This window comes from Balearica regulorum, chromosome 16, assembly GCF_011004875.1.
Source record: "Balearica regulorum gibbericeps isolate bBalReg1 chromosome 16, bBalReg1.pri, whole genome shotgun sequence".
In the NCBI taxonomy this organism is placed as follows: Eukaryota; Metazoa; Chordata; class Aves; order Gruiformes; family Gruidae; genus Balearica; species Balearica regulorum.
Window position 1 is genome coordinate 13,239,530 of NC_046199.1, and position 15,179 is coordinate 13,254,708.

Here is a 15,179-nt window from a genome sequence, read left to right on the forward strand (position 1 = left end):
CAGACTAGCTACCCAAAGCTTATCCTGCATGGTACTGCTTTTACAGGACTTTTTCTTGTGAAAGGGTTGGTTGACACCACAGTTGTCTATACAGCAACTACCACGGTTTAAACAACAATTCAGGTTAAACTGTGCTACCTCTGCCCACACTGGAGATGAAGGTAACAAGCTACAAGGAAGAATCCAACTTCAACAAGCAAAGAAGAGAAGACACTTTCAGATGTTGTAGAACACTACTTTTAAGTGTCAATCTCCAAAGCCTACCATAAATCAAATCAACCTATGACTTATGCTTCACTCAAACTTGTAAGTTAAAGCTTTTTAGTGGTGCAGAGGAGGAAAAAAAGTCCAGAAACTGTCTCTATTGTCTGCTACCTCTCAGGTGGTAGTTTCTGCAACTTACTTTGGTTTTTGCTGTGACAGAAGTCTGCTCCTAATCAGAAAATAAGTTTGGCAGAACAGTAAATATCCATAAAACATTAAGACTGCTAGTGTCTAGGATGAAGTTGAGGTGATTTTTCTATTCTTATCATTTCAGTTTTAAACAGTGCAGCTTTTATTATTGTGACAATGAAAACATGTTTTAGACATGAGGTTAGGCCATATTCAAGTATGCTCAGAGACTTTGAAGACTGACTTTTCTGGTTGATGTAGAAAACCAACAGTAGGTCCACATACAAGGATCATACTCTAATCATTAGGTGTTCCTCTCTTTCATCTATCATTTACCTCTTAAGCATGAAAGACAATAACATGTTTAAATCTAGGCAAAAGAATTCCATCTGACTCCATGGCTTTGCTTTATCATAGCAAAATAACTCCATAGTGCCCATAACGACTAATTCTGCCAAGCTGCAGTTCCACTGAGATATGAACACGGTAGTATAACAGTACTGATCACAGCATCACAAAGTTTTAACTAGTTAAAAGTAAGTCATCTACACGGATAAGTGCAAAAGAACTCAAGTATTTAGAGAAAGCAATACCAAGCTTGAACACAGAGGAAAGCAAAAGTATACTTTGTTTGAACAGCTGGCAAATTTGCAATGGACATAGGAAAAAACTGCTCGATTACCACTAAAAGATGATACAGGGCTACATCCTAACGTGAAGCTCTATTGGGTATATTGTTTCTGTAGATAATTCTACTAAGAAAGGAAGTCAGGGGCTACAAAAACCAAATACTTTAACTTTCTACCTGAAATATTATGAAAAATTGTTCTCATGCAAGCTTAAATAATGAAAGTTAGCTGGAATGCTAGTACATCTTCTAGTCAAAGATAGGCAAAAGAAGTTCAGAACAGCTTCTAGAGAAGCAAGTTTTGCCCTTTTCAGGCTCTACTTTAAGTAGAGTAGATCAGAGCACTGTAAATGTTGTTATGGTAAGCTCAGTCACTGCGGCGTATGTATGTGAGGGACCAGCTGAGGAAAAGGAATATGCATGCCTTTTTATAAGGAGTCAAGAATCGATACAATTGGCCGCTGTCTCAAGAATTAATCATGGTAGCTTAGAGCTCCCATTCATGACTCACTGACAACAGAGAAGAACAGTGATTTCCTTTTTAAATGTACATCCAGTTGGACTTACAATGTCACTGTCTTTTAGAAAGCAGGTTCTTTAGAAAAAGATATGCTTGGAAAAGCACAATGGGCTTGTCTATACCCTTCACTTTTAAACAAACAGTATTTGCCTGTACAAAGAGAAATCCAGCCTGATGAACAGAAAGAAAGAGTGGTCCTAACAAAACTTTGAAAGAAATCTCTGGTAAAGAAAAAAAACCCCTTTATTTAAAGGTAAATTATAATCTTGGGTGTATCCCCCCACTGTTTGGCATCAACCAGGACAAAGGAGAGAAAAGTATAAAAACCAAGCCACAACAAGCGGTAATGAAATTTCTGCACACATTCATATTTTTGGACAGCAGAAGAATGCTGACATGGTAATGAAACTTACCAGGAACATCTGATGCATCTATTTAACAAAAAATAGATTCTGAAAGATAACACACTCACGTAGGATTCATCTGTTAATACAAAACTAACCTTGATGATTGTTACAACTCCACTTGTGTTACACAGAACAGGGTTTTTTTTCATAGCAGTAAATATGTAGGATATTTAGAATTCTAATATAACGCAAAGGTGAGAAAAAGGCATTGTGGCTTCTCTGCAGCACAGAGCTAATCACACAAATTCCTTTTTTTACAACTTGCCACATCAAAACCTAGAGCATTCAAGACCTAGTCTTCAGAGAACTATCTGCAAAGTGTTTTTAGTAGGAACTACCTTCTCCATTTTTCAGGTTTTGTATATTACACAAAGAATCAGTGACAAATTCTGCAAGTAACCAAAGTAACATTCTTTGAAATAAATCTGTTTTTCTCCTGCTGTTTCCTTCAGAATACTCAGATTTATACTGACTTGTGTAATAACAGAAAATCCTTCAGTATTACTCATTTCCAAAGTACATTAACAGTCCCCTGATATGAGGCTCGAGGTCACCATGCAAATCAATCAAATGCCCTTCAGCCCTTTCTTCCTTGTTTTGGGTTTGTTGGTTTCAGTTTTTTGGTTTTGTTCAGGTTTTTTGCTGCTCTTGCCCAGTTATAGAACCTTACTGGTGGAGAGTATGGCAAAGTAGTGATCATGTACTCTGCATTCTTGGTATTTTCCACTGCTTAGTTCATCATAATAAAGTTAGATTTGCAATGAGCTTAAAAGGAAAAAAAAAGAAAAAAAAAGAAAGAAAGAGTTCAGTACATTACTCTGATTTATCTGTTTGCATGTGCGTTTCTGCATTATGTAAATAATTAGGATTTTAGGGTCTGGACAGATGTTTTTGTTTTAGGATAGGAGCGTATTATGACAGGTGACTCCCCTTCCTATCTTTTCCTTACTACAATGCTAGTTCTCAAAAAAGCAGTATTTGTCTCCAAGTTCCTCACTACTACCCAGAGATTCTTGATTAAAGGAAAATTGCTAAACACAGGCCCCTAAAAAGGGAAGTTATTTGTGAAAATATCTGGCATGCGTTTCTATTTTTAGCAATCCTCCTCCAAAACATTATTTGCAAGTTGTAACAAATACAAAGGGAAGTAGGTATGCAAGGAATAAATGTGACTCACCTATAAACTCAGTGACAGGATCATGTTCACCTTCTGTTTTAATAGTACCTGCAATACTTTCATTCTCCAAGATTGGAAGAAAAAGCTGTACAAAGTCTGAGGTATATGGAGGAGCAATCACATCCAGCACCTGAAACAGCAGGCAAAAATGGATTATTCTTCCAGTTAGAGAGGTAGTAGGGACAATATTTAATCCACAATACTAGTCTTGAAAGCATGCAAGTAGTTGCACTTAAGACCTCTTGTTCTCCATACAGTAATTAATTATGTATTCTTGTGGTACTCTATCCAGGACCTTAATACTTTCAGAAGTCAGGAGTCAGTAGGACTGAGTCATATTCTAGTGAGTGCTGGTACTACCTACATTGCTCAGAATCTAATCTCCTATCTTGAAATATTTATGAATCTGAGGCAAGTTGATTTAATATCCGAACACATACAACTGATATTAAAGTTTATTTCTATATGTTAATAAATACAATCTTTGCTGCTGACCTCTGTAACAAAGTATCTGATGAGAGAGATATCTGTATCTAGCTTCTCCAGGCATTTGCGGATATAGCTGACAACAGGTAGGACATATCCTCGACTGAGTAAGTGCACCATTCTATCCAAGAGAGTCTTCTTCAGTTCCAGCTGATGGTGTGGGGAGGGAAGAACCAACAGATTAGAGCTTCCTCTCAAAAGTGTGCAATTTTTATTGGTCATTCTTATTGATTCAGTACCGGCCATGTTACATTTTAACCGTGACCATATTCCTAAATTAAAAACTGTTAAAACTGCTGGGGCAGCAAAAGCTATTATCTTGAGTACGTGTAACTAATAGGAAGGAACACAAATACTGAATCCTTTGAGAATCACCTGCTCCATTACATCAAGCTGCGAATGTTCTGTTTCAAAGAGCTTGACAAGAAGTTGTAGAACCTGGGGATGAAGCAGCTGATGGCATGTACTGATCTGTAAACAACACAGGAAAGTTAGATTCTCAGAACTTCTATTTTAAAACAAATGCACCAGTCTTTATTAGACAAGTTTACATTGATGTTCAGTGCCAGATGTAAATTCTTTTCAAAAAGTATTCCACCATTTCTTTCTCTGATGCCTAAGTTTTCCTAGCATAAATAACACTGAGCTGACAAAACCAAATAATTAACTCTAAATAGAAACAGATTCATCTCTGTATATTTACTGACTTACTGCAAATGATAGGCATCCAGTGAACTGGATGTACTTCCAGTTACAGGCATCAAAACTGCTCTTACTCTCCAGCAAGGTTTCACATACACTTTTACCTCATCCAATAATGCCAGATGAACTGGAGTGTGATCAGTCTGCAGCTGGAAGTATCGTGGTTCTGACACCGTCCAATCCACCCACTTTAATACACCCATTGCCACCACTGGGAATCTACAGAGAAAGAGATCATTTTAGTACAGGAGCATAGAACAAACAAACAAACCAACCCCGAAACAAAACATCAAAAAAACCTCAAACCCCAAAAATCCTCCCAGTAAATAAATTAAAAAAATACATAATCTTTCAGTATATCCTAATGGTTGCTAGATTTTCAGTTTAACTTACAGTAGAATTCATGAAGCTTAAAAAGTTTTGCTTGAAAAGTTGCCAGCACATCAAGAGTAGTTTTCATCAAGAAAGGGGGTAGGGGGCAGATAGAAAGAGTTTTCCTCCAGCCTACAAACACACTTCCGGCTCAGCACAAAATGCAAAAAAATAGGCCACAAAATTCGTATACACTCCAAGTTCACGCCAGTTTATTCAGTATCTGCTATTTCATACTTTTAGAAGTAGAAAAAAGGACACATTATTGCTAGGAAAGCTTTGTTAGGAAGACAAAGTAATCTGTCATCTTTTTCCAGTGGCAGAGAAAAGCATGTTCTGTGGCACAAGACAGACAAGTTGTCAGTGAAAGCCAGAATTTGTGTCCTCATGAGAGAGATTCCAAAGAGTCAGATGTACAATTTTAAAAGCCGCTTGCAGACCACAACTTCATGTATTGTACAATGAGGATGTTCTCACAGAGTAGCCCACAAAGGTATTTCCCTTTAACAGTTCTGCATCTCCTAAAAAAAACACTTTCCTTCCAACAACTGAAGCCTGGGACCAGTCTCTCTGCTCACCTGATGCACTGATAGAGAGTGCTCAGTTCTGCAACCAACTCTGATGCTCCTTTATTCTCATTGCAACACAGATTGTGAACAGTTTCAATGGCTTTTGAAGTTGACTTGAGTTCATCCTTGTTTATGCTGACTCTCTTGTTCTGAAAAATTGCAAAGTTCGAACGTAAGAGTTGTGAATATACCACATCTTTGGTTATTTAAGGAAAGGAATTGTAACCTGCGATAAGCCTAAGATTACACCACGTTTCTCAAAATTTAGACTCAAATGCAAGTTTCAGAAGAACTAATTATCAATGAGCTGAAGTACAAGGATGTTTGCTTTATTTAATTCCCTAAGAATTACTTTATCCACTTCATAGAATTAAATTCCTCTTCCTCTGAAAAAGCATGTACAGTTCCAGTAGCACAGAACTGCTACCGAAAGCCTTTGGTAGGGAGGTGGGGGAAGAGAGCAAAAATACTCTGTGCACTCAGACTTTTATAGTCCTATTGTATCATCAGAATCTACATTTTTTTAGTCATTTCAGTTGAAGCCAGAAACGTTTTGTATTAAAATAAGTAAATCAAGCTGAATACGTTATTTTAAACTGAGCAACTTCATGACCATGTATTTTCTTCATCACAGCAGGCCACTGTAATAATGTTGTTATTCACAGAACAGAACATTACCTTTTTCCACATCTCTACTACACTAGCTGCATATGCCAGTATGTGAATATATTTATGTTTGTGGTCCTGGTTAATCTTAGCACCTGGCTTGAACAATGACTGCATGAAGAGGTCCAGAAAGGCAGGTACTCGAATCTGTGAAGAGAATTGTTTATTAGAGCCTGAGAATTACGAGAGGTGACTAAAACCATAGTTTTTGCATCTGATATACCTTGCATGGAATGAGATATAACATATTCTCCCTTGGAAGTAGGTTAGATATTTTTCTGAAGAGAACCAAACTTTTGACACACACACAAAAAAAAACCAACCCCAAACCCAGAGTTATGGACTATATTGCTACAGTATCTAAATGCCACCCTTTGTTACCAGAACCCATGTTAGAAGGAGGCAGTAGTAAGTGTGAAAACGTGAAATGTGCCATTTAGGCCTGCTTGTAACAAACTGCAGAACTGGCTGGGGTTTTAATTATTTTTTTTTTTTTTTGTTAAAAGAAGGTAATTAATTTCTTGCCATCTTTGCCTCCTATTGAGAGGTTCTCTAATCAATTTAGTTATATGTAAAGACAACTTGGAATGATTAAACAAAATCAGTCAAGAAGCTAATGCAACATAAAATACAAGTAGTAGTTTCACATTTAGACATTACTTAAAATTATAGAGGGGTGAGTCTGAGTGCTAACTTCTATTTTGTGTCGATACAACACTTAGCACAAGATGACTTCATACTTCTGCGTGCTACTGTAATAGAACTAAGTTTCAGAGGTTATAAAAAAGATAACTACTAACCAGTTCTACTGGAGGTGGGTCCATGCTTGTAAACATTTTGAACAGGACAGTGATATCTGCTGGATTCAGAGCTCCTTTGGACAACATCGCACCAAGAGCCTGACACGCCCGAGGATAGGAGGCTGCAGTACCCAATGCTAAAGTGATCTGACTCGCATCATGGCCTCTAGACGAAAAACAAACATACATAACTTATTTTCTGAATTTGGACATTTGAGTTTTAGCCTCACTAAGTCAACAGGGCACATCCTATGGAATGTAATGGCTTAAGGCAGAACCCCTTATCCTGGGTTTTTATAAAACAGGCCTGTATTTCCCTTGTTAGTTTCTAAAATGTTTGTAGAATAATAAAAATATATATTTTCTAATGGACAGAAACTTCAATTCTTTGTTCTTCTTATTTCAGGTCTCCTAGTACAGGACACAGAACTTTTCTGTTGCTCTACACATTAAAGCTTGCTATATGAACTGCTCCGTTGCAACTCAGAGTTCTCCTTTTGCTGGTAAAAGGTAATCAAGAATGAGCAAAAGACAGCAGCTTACAAATCCCAGTGACTTACATTTCACTAATAACATAACTGCCACTTACTTCTCATGAGCATATCGCTGAACCTCCTGAGCGATTCGTCTGACAGCTGATCCTCCTTGCTCTTCTTGAGCTAATATGGACATCATAGATTGAGCAAAAAGGTATGTGTGTTCTCCATGGCACACCATCTTCTGTGAATGCACACATCAAAAATCTTACCAGTCAACAATAAATACGCAAGTATGCTGCTTCTGTGACTACATTGCCATAATAGCAAAGATTTCACTGAAATCTACTAATCAAAAAAGAAAAAAAAATCCCACAAAACCAAACCACAAACTAAACAAGAAAACCAAAAACCCAACAGTTGAGAAGAAAGTACAGAAAACCATAGTATCACTATGCATTGATACCACGCAAGAAGAAATGTCTACATTGAGAACTTATGTTTCTTAAATGCCAAAACTGAGAGGAAATTCTATCCTACTTAGGCTCAGTACTTTCTGTGCAATATTTAAAAAGACAAGTACAAAGCCATTCAAAAGTCGTTATGCTATTTCACAACAAAGAACATATGCTTTGTTGATTTAGATGGCAACTTTTCACACTGACATGGATGATAAAAGAATTATTTTAATTTGCCAGGGGACTGACTAGACTGATCTTTAGCTCTTGCATTAAATGTGAAAGACAACTGTTCTACCTTCACCTTTTTACAATCCATCTCATAAATATCAGAAGCGTCATGTAAGCAGCCCAAGGAATTCTTGGTCAGAAAATGATCAAAAAACATAACTTTCCATTTTTGAACTCAGATATTCCTTTTCTTCAAAAGATTTTGTAAGACTTGATGTCAAGATTCTCTACAATCCGCGCTGATTTGTATAACGTAACCAGAAAGAAAAACACTATTTTCTTTCCATAAAACATAAAACAACAACAACAACAACAACCTACAGCAAACTCAGGGAGGTTTTTTTCAAGGTTTTCTTCTCCTCCATCTAAAATTGTTGCCAGAGATGTACGCAGGACTCTGGAAAATACTTCCAGTTGCTGACATGCTGTTGAAACACTAGTTATTTCCCCTTGATATCCAGCATCAGATATAAGCTATTAAAAAAAAAAACAAAAAAAAAAAAATCACAGAAAACTTACATTAATTACACTTACATTTCAGATATCCTAACAAGTCTATAAGAACACACAGAATGTAAGACTTACCTCTGTATACACTTACTGGAATCTTTTAGACTACAGAAAAGGAAACCAATAAATCATAGAACCATAGAATGGTTTGGGTTGGAAGGGACCTCAAAGATCATCTAGTTCCAACCCCCCTGCCATGGGCAGGGACACCCTCCACTAGCCCAGGTTGCCCAAAGCCTCATCCAACCTGGTCTTAAACACTTCCAGGGATGGGGCATCCAGAACCTCTTTAGGCAACCTGTTCCAGTGCCTCACCACTCTAACAGTAAAGAATTTCTTTGTAACATCTAATCTAAATCGACCCTCCTTCAGCTTAAACCCATTACCCCTTGTCCTGTCACTACACTCCCTGATAAACAGTCCCTCACCACCTTTCTTGTAGGTCCCCTTCAGGTACTGGTAAGCCGATAAAGATGTAGCAAAAGTAAGGAAACTATAATGATATAAAAATATTTCAGCGCACAGCAAGATACAACATTCTTTCCCTATCACAGAAACATACAAAACTGACTGAAATGTTCCATTGCACCAGAAATCCAGAATTTCCAAACACAGATCAAAGTAAAAAAAACCCATGACAAAAAACTCATGACAAAAAACTAGTACTTCAAACTGGGAAACTACATTTATTACTTGCAACCTGTAACACAAATTCCTCCCACCAATGTGTACTTGTACTGTTGCAACATTTGAATAGGCAGTATTAGCAGGAATACATAAAAGATACAGGCAAGACCACAGTCAATATTTGATGCCAAAACAATTAGACCTTTATGGATATTCTCATTTGTTAGACTTGAGTATACTACCTTCACAGTAAAATTAAGCATTAAACAGTCAGGATGGGCTTCTGCCAACTTGTAAAAGAGATCTCTCCACGTAGTATGTGCTATCATTTGCTCAAGCCAGGCTGGAGTCTGAAAAGATTAGAGCAATAGAGAGAAATGTAAGACTATCTATTTGTCAAGATCATTAAAAGTAAGCCTTTTACCTCTCAGGAGTCCTGTAAGTTGTTATACAGAACTTTATTACAAAGGAGGATGCATTCAAAGTTTCCAAGTTCTCTAAGCCTCTGAGGACACCAGGAAGATACAGCTGGTTTTCTGAAACCAGTTGTGTCTTAACCAAAGAGTTTTGAAGCTACAGTTTCCCTTCCCCCACCATCTACTACTCCATCAGATGAAGGCATCTATGTAGGATCCACTCATGTAGAGATAGCAACACGGATTCCATGCACACCTCTCCTTCCTCTGTAAAGATGGAATCTGCTTTCCGAGGGTCAAAATGCTTGATAAGTAAGCTCTTTAAATGGTTTTCTACAGTCTCCTGAACTTGCACTGGCTCAACACCTGTATAGAAGGAACAAAAAACTTGGCAGATGCAATCCAATCAAACATAGCCACAACATCTTAAATTTTTCAACAAGAACAGAAACTACTGATAAATTTATCAACACGCAGAGGATGAGGGGAGAGCCATCCTTTCTACTATCAAGCCACACTGATACAGACAGATTTACAGATTGTCAATCTTTTTTCCTAAATGGGGACTGTTTAGGATCACAGGCAGGTCACACTAGTCCTTTTCTCTTCATCAGTCATGGAAACAGCAATGCCAGTCATCTCACAAGACTGTTACTGGCACGATACCAAAACACACATATCTTAAACACAAAAGGGATTACCAGGGTTAGTGCACAAACGCACCTTACTACAGACTAGAGTCCATCCTTTTAATACATTGGCTATCAGTAGGTTTGATAGCATACTACACAACAATTCACAAAATAGTAATACTGTTCTACTCTACATTTCTGAGATCAGAATATAATAATTCTGGTAAGTTGTAAACAAAAGTTTGTGTCAGGTAAGGGACAAAAGATACCACACGATAATGCTAAACATGTCTTGCAAGAGGCTGCTGAAGAATTCACAAGCAGACTGGTAATACAAAATTCTTGTCTCAGAGAATACGGGCATCCATATGAGAACCTTCCATCTAACCCACTGAAAGGGAAGAGTAACTAGTAATAAGGCAATGGGTTTTTTGATATTAATTATATAATACTATTACAAAATATCAAATATTGCTAACACCATCTATGTAAGTACCCATGCCCTTGTGAAGGAAAACAAAAAGAAACTACAGTTTATGCAGTTGCTTCAATTATATTACACTTTATAATACAGTTTGTGGGCATTTCAAAATGCTTCCCTTATTCTCCGAGCAGAATAAACATAATGTTATAAAGAATTTAGTCACAAGATGACAACTTTATAATGATCCACTGAGTATGATCAAGTTTGCCACCAATTCAGATATTTCTGACAAAAGAGAGACTACAGACCCAAACTATACTGTATCACTTATCATACCTGTTTGAATGAGCCACTCTGCCAGCAAATTTACAGTCTGTGCCACTGCAGTGTAGTTTTCAGAGAGGAGCTGGATAACATTCTCTGGAGAACCTCCTGCTTGGAAATATCTGATGAAAGGATTGGAAAAGAACTAGTTGAAAGCCATATTAAAAACCAAAACCAACTGAACTCTACATGAAGGGAAAACAAGAGCATCATATATACATTTTCACACACACTTGCACACAAAGTGACAACACTGTGCCCGTAACACACATAAGGTTACACTCACCTCTTTAACGTGTTAAATATAGATGGCTCCATTATATAGTCTGGGGTTGAAAATTTCTTCAGGCATTCTTGCTGGACTTCAGCATCATCTTCTCCCTCCCCATCCTCCTCGTCTTGCTATTCACAAGCACAGCCAAGTCAGCCACCCTTCTTGCCCCGTTTCCCCCCCATACGCCCATATTTAGACTATAGCTGCTCGCAGAAACTCACACACCGCAGTTTACCACAGCAAACGACCTGCTCCCCAGACAAACACAAATCCTTAACAGCGAAGGCACAAACCCGAGCTCTGTCTCGCAGACGTTTTCTTCCCTTTAACTCGCTCAAGCCCCAGGCCCCACCACAGGGCAGACTTCCCCGCCCGCCTTCACGCTCGGCGCTTTTCGCCTCAGCTCGGAGCTCTAGACGTGGCTCCCGCAGGGCGAGAGGGCCCCGAGAGCTCCTCCGAGACCCACCCGGGGAGCAGGCGGCGTCCCTCAGGAGAAGCTGTCCGGAGCTGCGCGGAGGGAGAGCGCTCCCCCTCACAGGCCCGACGCCGAGCTGCCGGCTCCCGCCGCACGACCGGGCAGCCCCGCGCCGTCGCTAAGACACCCGCAAGCGCTCACCGTCCCTCCGTCCGCCTCATTTCCCCACTCCGCCGCGCTGCCTTCGAAGTAATCGACGTCCTCCATGGCCCCTCCCGTACCGCCCCGGGCCGAAAAAGCCGCGGCGACAGCCGGAACCAGGCCGCGACCGCCCCTGGGCGGAGCGGCGCGGAATGGCGGGCGCCGAGAGGGTGGAGCCTTTGCCACCGCCGGGCCGAGGAGGGAGATCGCCGCCGCGGCGGCCCTCGGAGCTGTCGGTTCGTGACACCCGTCACCCTTCTGCCGCTCCGGGACGGTGGGGAATTTCCTACCCCAGAGCCATCCCCCGCCCCGGGACGTGCTGAGAGAAGCCGGCGGCGGCGCGGCCTGTGCCGGCGGAGCGGGGCGCTGGGGCCGCCGTTACCTCACGCCTCAGCGCTGGTTCTTGCTAGAGCTGGTGTTCACAGCGGTGAAGCCGGTGCTTGGTGAATTATGGCTGAAACCGTACGTGAACGCCAGCAGATAAAAATGAAATACGGAAATGTAAAGGTGGCCCCGTGGCGGTTCGCTCTGTCCCAGTTCAAGCAGTTCCTTGCCGGTTAGTCACTGCTGGAGAGTTAAGGCAGAAGACAGCATACAGGGGAAAAAAATACAAGTCAGAAGGGGAAAAGAAGCCAATGGAAATTTAAAAGCAAACTTCCCTACCCTGCAAAACCTTCCAAAGCCTCCCAGCACAGCAGCAATTAGGGCTTGCAAGGGAAGAGACAAACCAGGGATGTGTTGTTGCTCTTCTGGCTGCCGTTGAGTACCAGCAGTTTCCTCATGCTTTCTGAAGCATGAAGAGGATTTGGAAAACTGCAACAAGTTGATAGCAATGATCAAATGTTATGGTAGAATTAAAAACCTAACAAGTAGGGGGGGGGAAATGTTAAAGAATAGAATCATAGACTCATAGAATAGAACCATAGGATGGTTTGGGTTGGAAGGGCCCTTAAAGCCCATCTAGTTCAACCCCCCCTGCCATGGGCAAGGACACCCTCCACACTAGCCCAGGTTGCCCAAAGCCCCATCCAACCTGGCCTTGGACACTTCCAAGGAGCCAGGGGCAGCCACAGCTTCTCTGTGCCAGGGCCTCACCACCCTCCTCACAGGGAAGAATTTCTTCCTAATACCTAATCTAAATCTACCCTCTTTTAGTTCAAACCTGTTACTCCTTGTCCTGTCACTACACTCCCTGATGAACAGTCCCTCTCCATCTTTCTTGTAGCCCCTGTAGGTACTGGAAGGCTGCAATCAGGTCTCCCCAGAGCCTTCTCTTCTCCAGGCTGAACAACCCCAAATAGGGAAGATGACTTCAGTGGAATGGAAGTAGTAAGATTTTTAGGACCAGATTTTAGCGGTAAAGTTTTAGGGCCAGCATTGGTGTAATTCTGTGTACCCAAAACTTGCCAGAGAATAACACTAAATAATATTTCTGCCTTTTCTCATTGCAAACAAATTTTTGGGAGGTTACTTTTAGCCTAAGACAAAATCCTGAAGTCTTTAATCTAAAAAAATCTTAATAAACCAACCGTAGTCCCTATAAGTAACGCTACTGGCATTACAGTTAGCAGATTCCTTTCTGGGCAGCAGAGGGGTCTGTGCTGCATGAGCCACGTTCCCCGTTTCTGAGGCTCCGGGGCCGTCTAACCACACAGGGCAGCCTTGGCACGGGGTTTGGTCCCAGCACGGAGCTGGGTCCCCAGAGCAGTGGCTGTGCCCACCCCGGGACCTTAGTGTGGCCCTTCTCGAGGGGGGGCAAGGGAGAGCGGCTGTGCTGGGGTGCTGACTGGAGGGCCCCCAGCGCAGGGAGGGACTAAGAAATTACAGACAAATGAAGAGGGAGTAAGTCTACAACGAAAACTGATGATACAATTTGACCTTAGGCAAGGAGATGGGCGTTACTGAAACGGAGACCATGTGAGAGAAACAGAGTCCCTTTGTCTCTCTTCAGATCAACTCCTGTTCTTCAGTTGTATAAGAGTTTAACTGTGAGAAAGGGGAGCGTGAGGGTGTGTTTCTGGGACATGGAGGGCAGCCAAGAGCGTTGCTGATTAATTATTTAAAAGGTCCTTTATTCTCATTCAGTTCCTAACTGAAAAATAGTAAAAAGAAAACACATAGTCTTCAATGCAGCCCATGAAATTGCTTGGTAGGAAAGGCCAAAAAAGCCTGCTCAGAAATAATTTGTTGTGGGATCTTCAAGAGATGCAGTCCTCATTCAAGTGTGGTCCCTGTACTAGCTAAAGGGCTTACTGCACTTAAAATATCAGTACAGAAAATATACAGCACCACCTGAACTGCAGCACAGTGCGAGTTGTGCTGTCATATGCTGCCCTACAGTGGTGAAGCACCCCTTTCTGAAACATTTCCTGTGAGCCCAGCATAATGTTCTTTTTGCTCTGTCAAAAGGAAGGAAAAGAGACTTTTTCAGATGTGTATTGAAGCAGGGGCACAATGGACACATTCTCTACCTGTGCTAGACAAGTGCTAGATTGCCTGCAGCCAGGAAGACAGTACGGTAACATTTCAATGCTCATGGAAGCACTGGCCATTTTTACGAGGAAAGAACTGGGAGTGAAGTGACAGGCTGAGGCTGGAGGCCAATGGAAATATCCTTGAGAAAAAGTTTTTGGCTTATCTCCATTTAGTTAGCGGGCAATTTCCATCTTGTAGACGTGAGAAAATAACAGCGTACTCATAGCAGACAGTGTGATTAACCAGTCAGAACTCCTAAGAAAATACCAGACCTGAATTTAATCTATCCCAAACCAAGAAAGAAAAAGTATTTTCTGAGAGCAAGAAACATCTATGTACCTCATGTGCTTCATCAGCTCTTTTTTTTGGCTTGTAATGATGTACAGTGTTACAAGATGTAGGAAAAGTTCTCTGAAGGTGATTTCAGAGTAACTATTATATTACCCTAACAGAAGGTTCAGAAAATTTAAAATTGGAGAAAAAGCAAGTCCATAACTTAACTAATATTCTACTGAAACTGGATGGGAAAACCACAAAGCTGAGATTTTTGTGAGGCTTAGGAGGAGATCCTAGTTCTTTACAGAAGGCTCAAATAAACATGCTTTGTACAACAGATGCCTTTATATAGGTAGGAGAGGCTTCCTTCCCATGACTGAAATTTGCTGTGCATCTCCTAGGTAGGATATTTGGAGCTGCAGTCTGGAGAATTTCATTGTGCCTGGAGCTTATGGCCTGAAATAGCACCTCTTAGCTTCAGAAAAGCATTTTCAGAGCAGGTAAAAGTTTTGTCTAGTGACAACAGTTGGACTGGTAGGACTTCAATGGTAATTATGCTACAAAACTTACTGCTTAGTTGAGTAGAAAAATGAACAGTCCACAGCACCAACTGCCAGCAAGAGACGCAGTGCTATTAGATATTAATGATAGACAGTAATTTCAGTGTCTGAATCTTAAAACTAGAAGGTCTTTTGTCTTTATATATTTATATCTCTTTAT

General features: G+C 40.6%; 1 protein-coding gene across 2 annotated transcripts; it reads right to left on the reverse strand.

Annotated features, from left to right (window-relative positions):
* Positions 1-1,888: 1,888 nt before the first annotated feature.
* Positions 1,889-11,965, reverse strand: NELFCD (negative elongation factor complex member C/D). Of its 2 annotated transcripts, XM_075768999.1 has the most exons (15): positions 11,709-11,965; positions 11,105-11,220; positions 10,831-10,940; positions 9,695-9,804; positions 9,265-9,372; positions 8,207-8,359; positions 7,310-7,440; positions 6,721-6,886; positions 5,933-6,067; positions 5,264-5,403; positions 4,418-4,532; positions 3,987-4,082; positions 3,621-3,761; positions 3,126-3,255; positions 1,889-2,713 (listed from the first exon to the last, which is right to left on the reverse strand). In XM_075768999.1, the coding sequence occupies exons 1-15, from the start codon at positions 11,772-11,774 to the stop codon at positions 2,679-2,681; spliced, it is 1,752 nt and encodes a 583-aa protein (XP_075625114.1). In that variant the 5' UTR covers positions 11,775-11,965; the 3' UTR covers positions 1,889-2,678. The 2 variants fall into 2 exon arrangements, with proteins under 2 accessions (XP_075625114.1, XP_075625113.1); XM_075768998.1 differs by lacking the exon at positions 1,889-2,713 and having other exon boundaries at positions 2,935-3,255; positions 11,709-11,869.
* Positions 11,966-15,179: the final 3,214 nt, after the last annotated feature.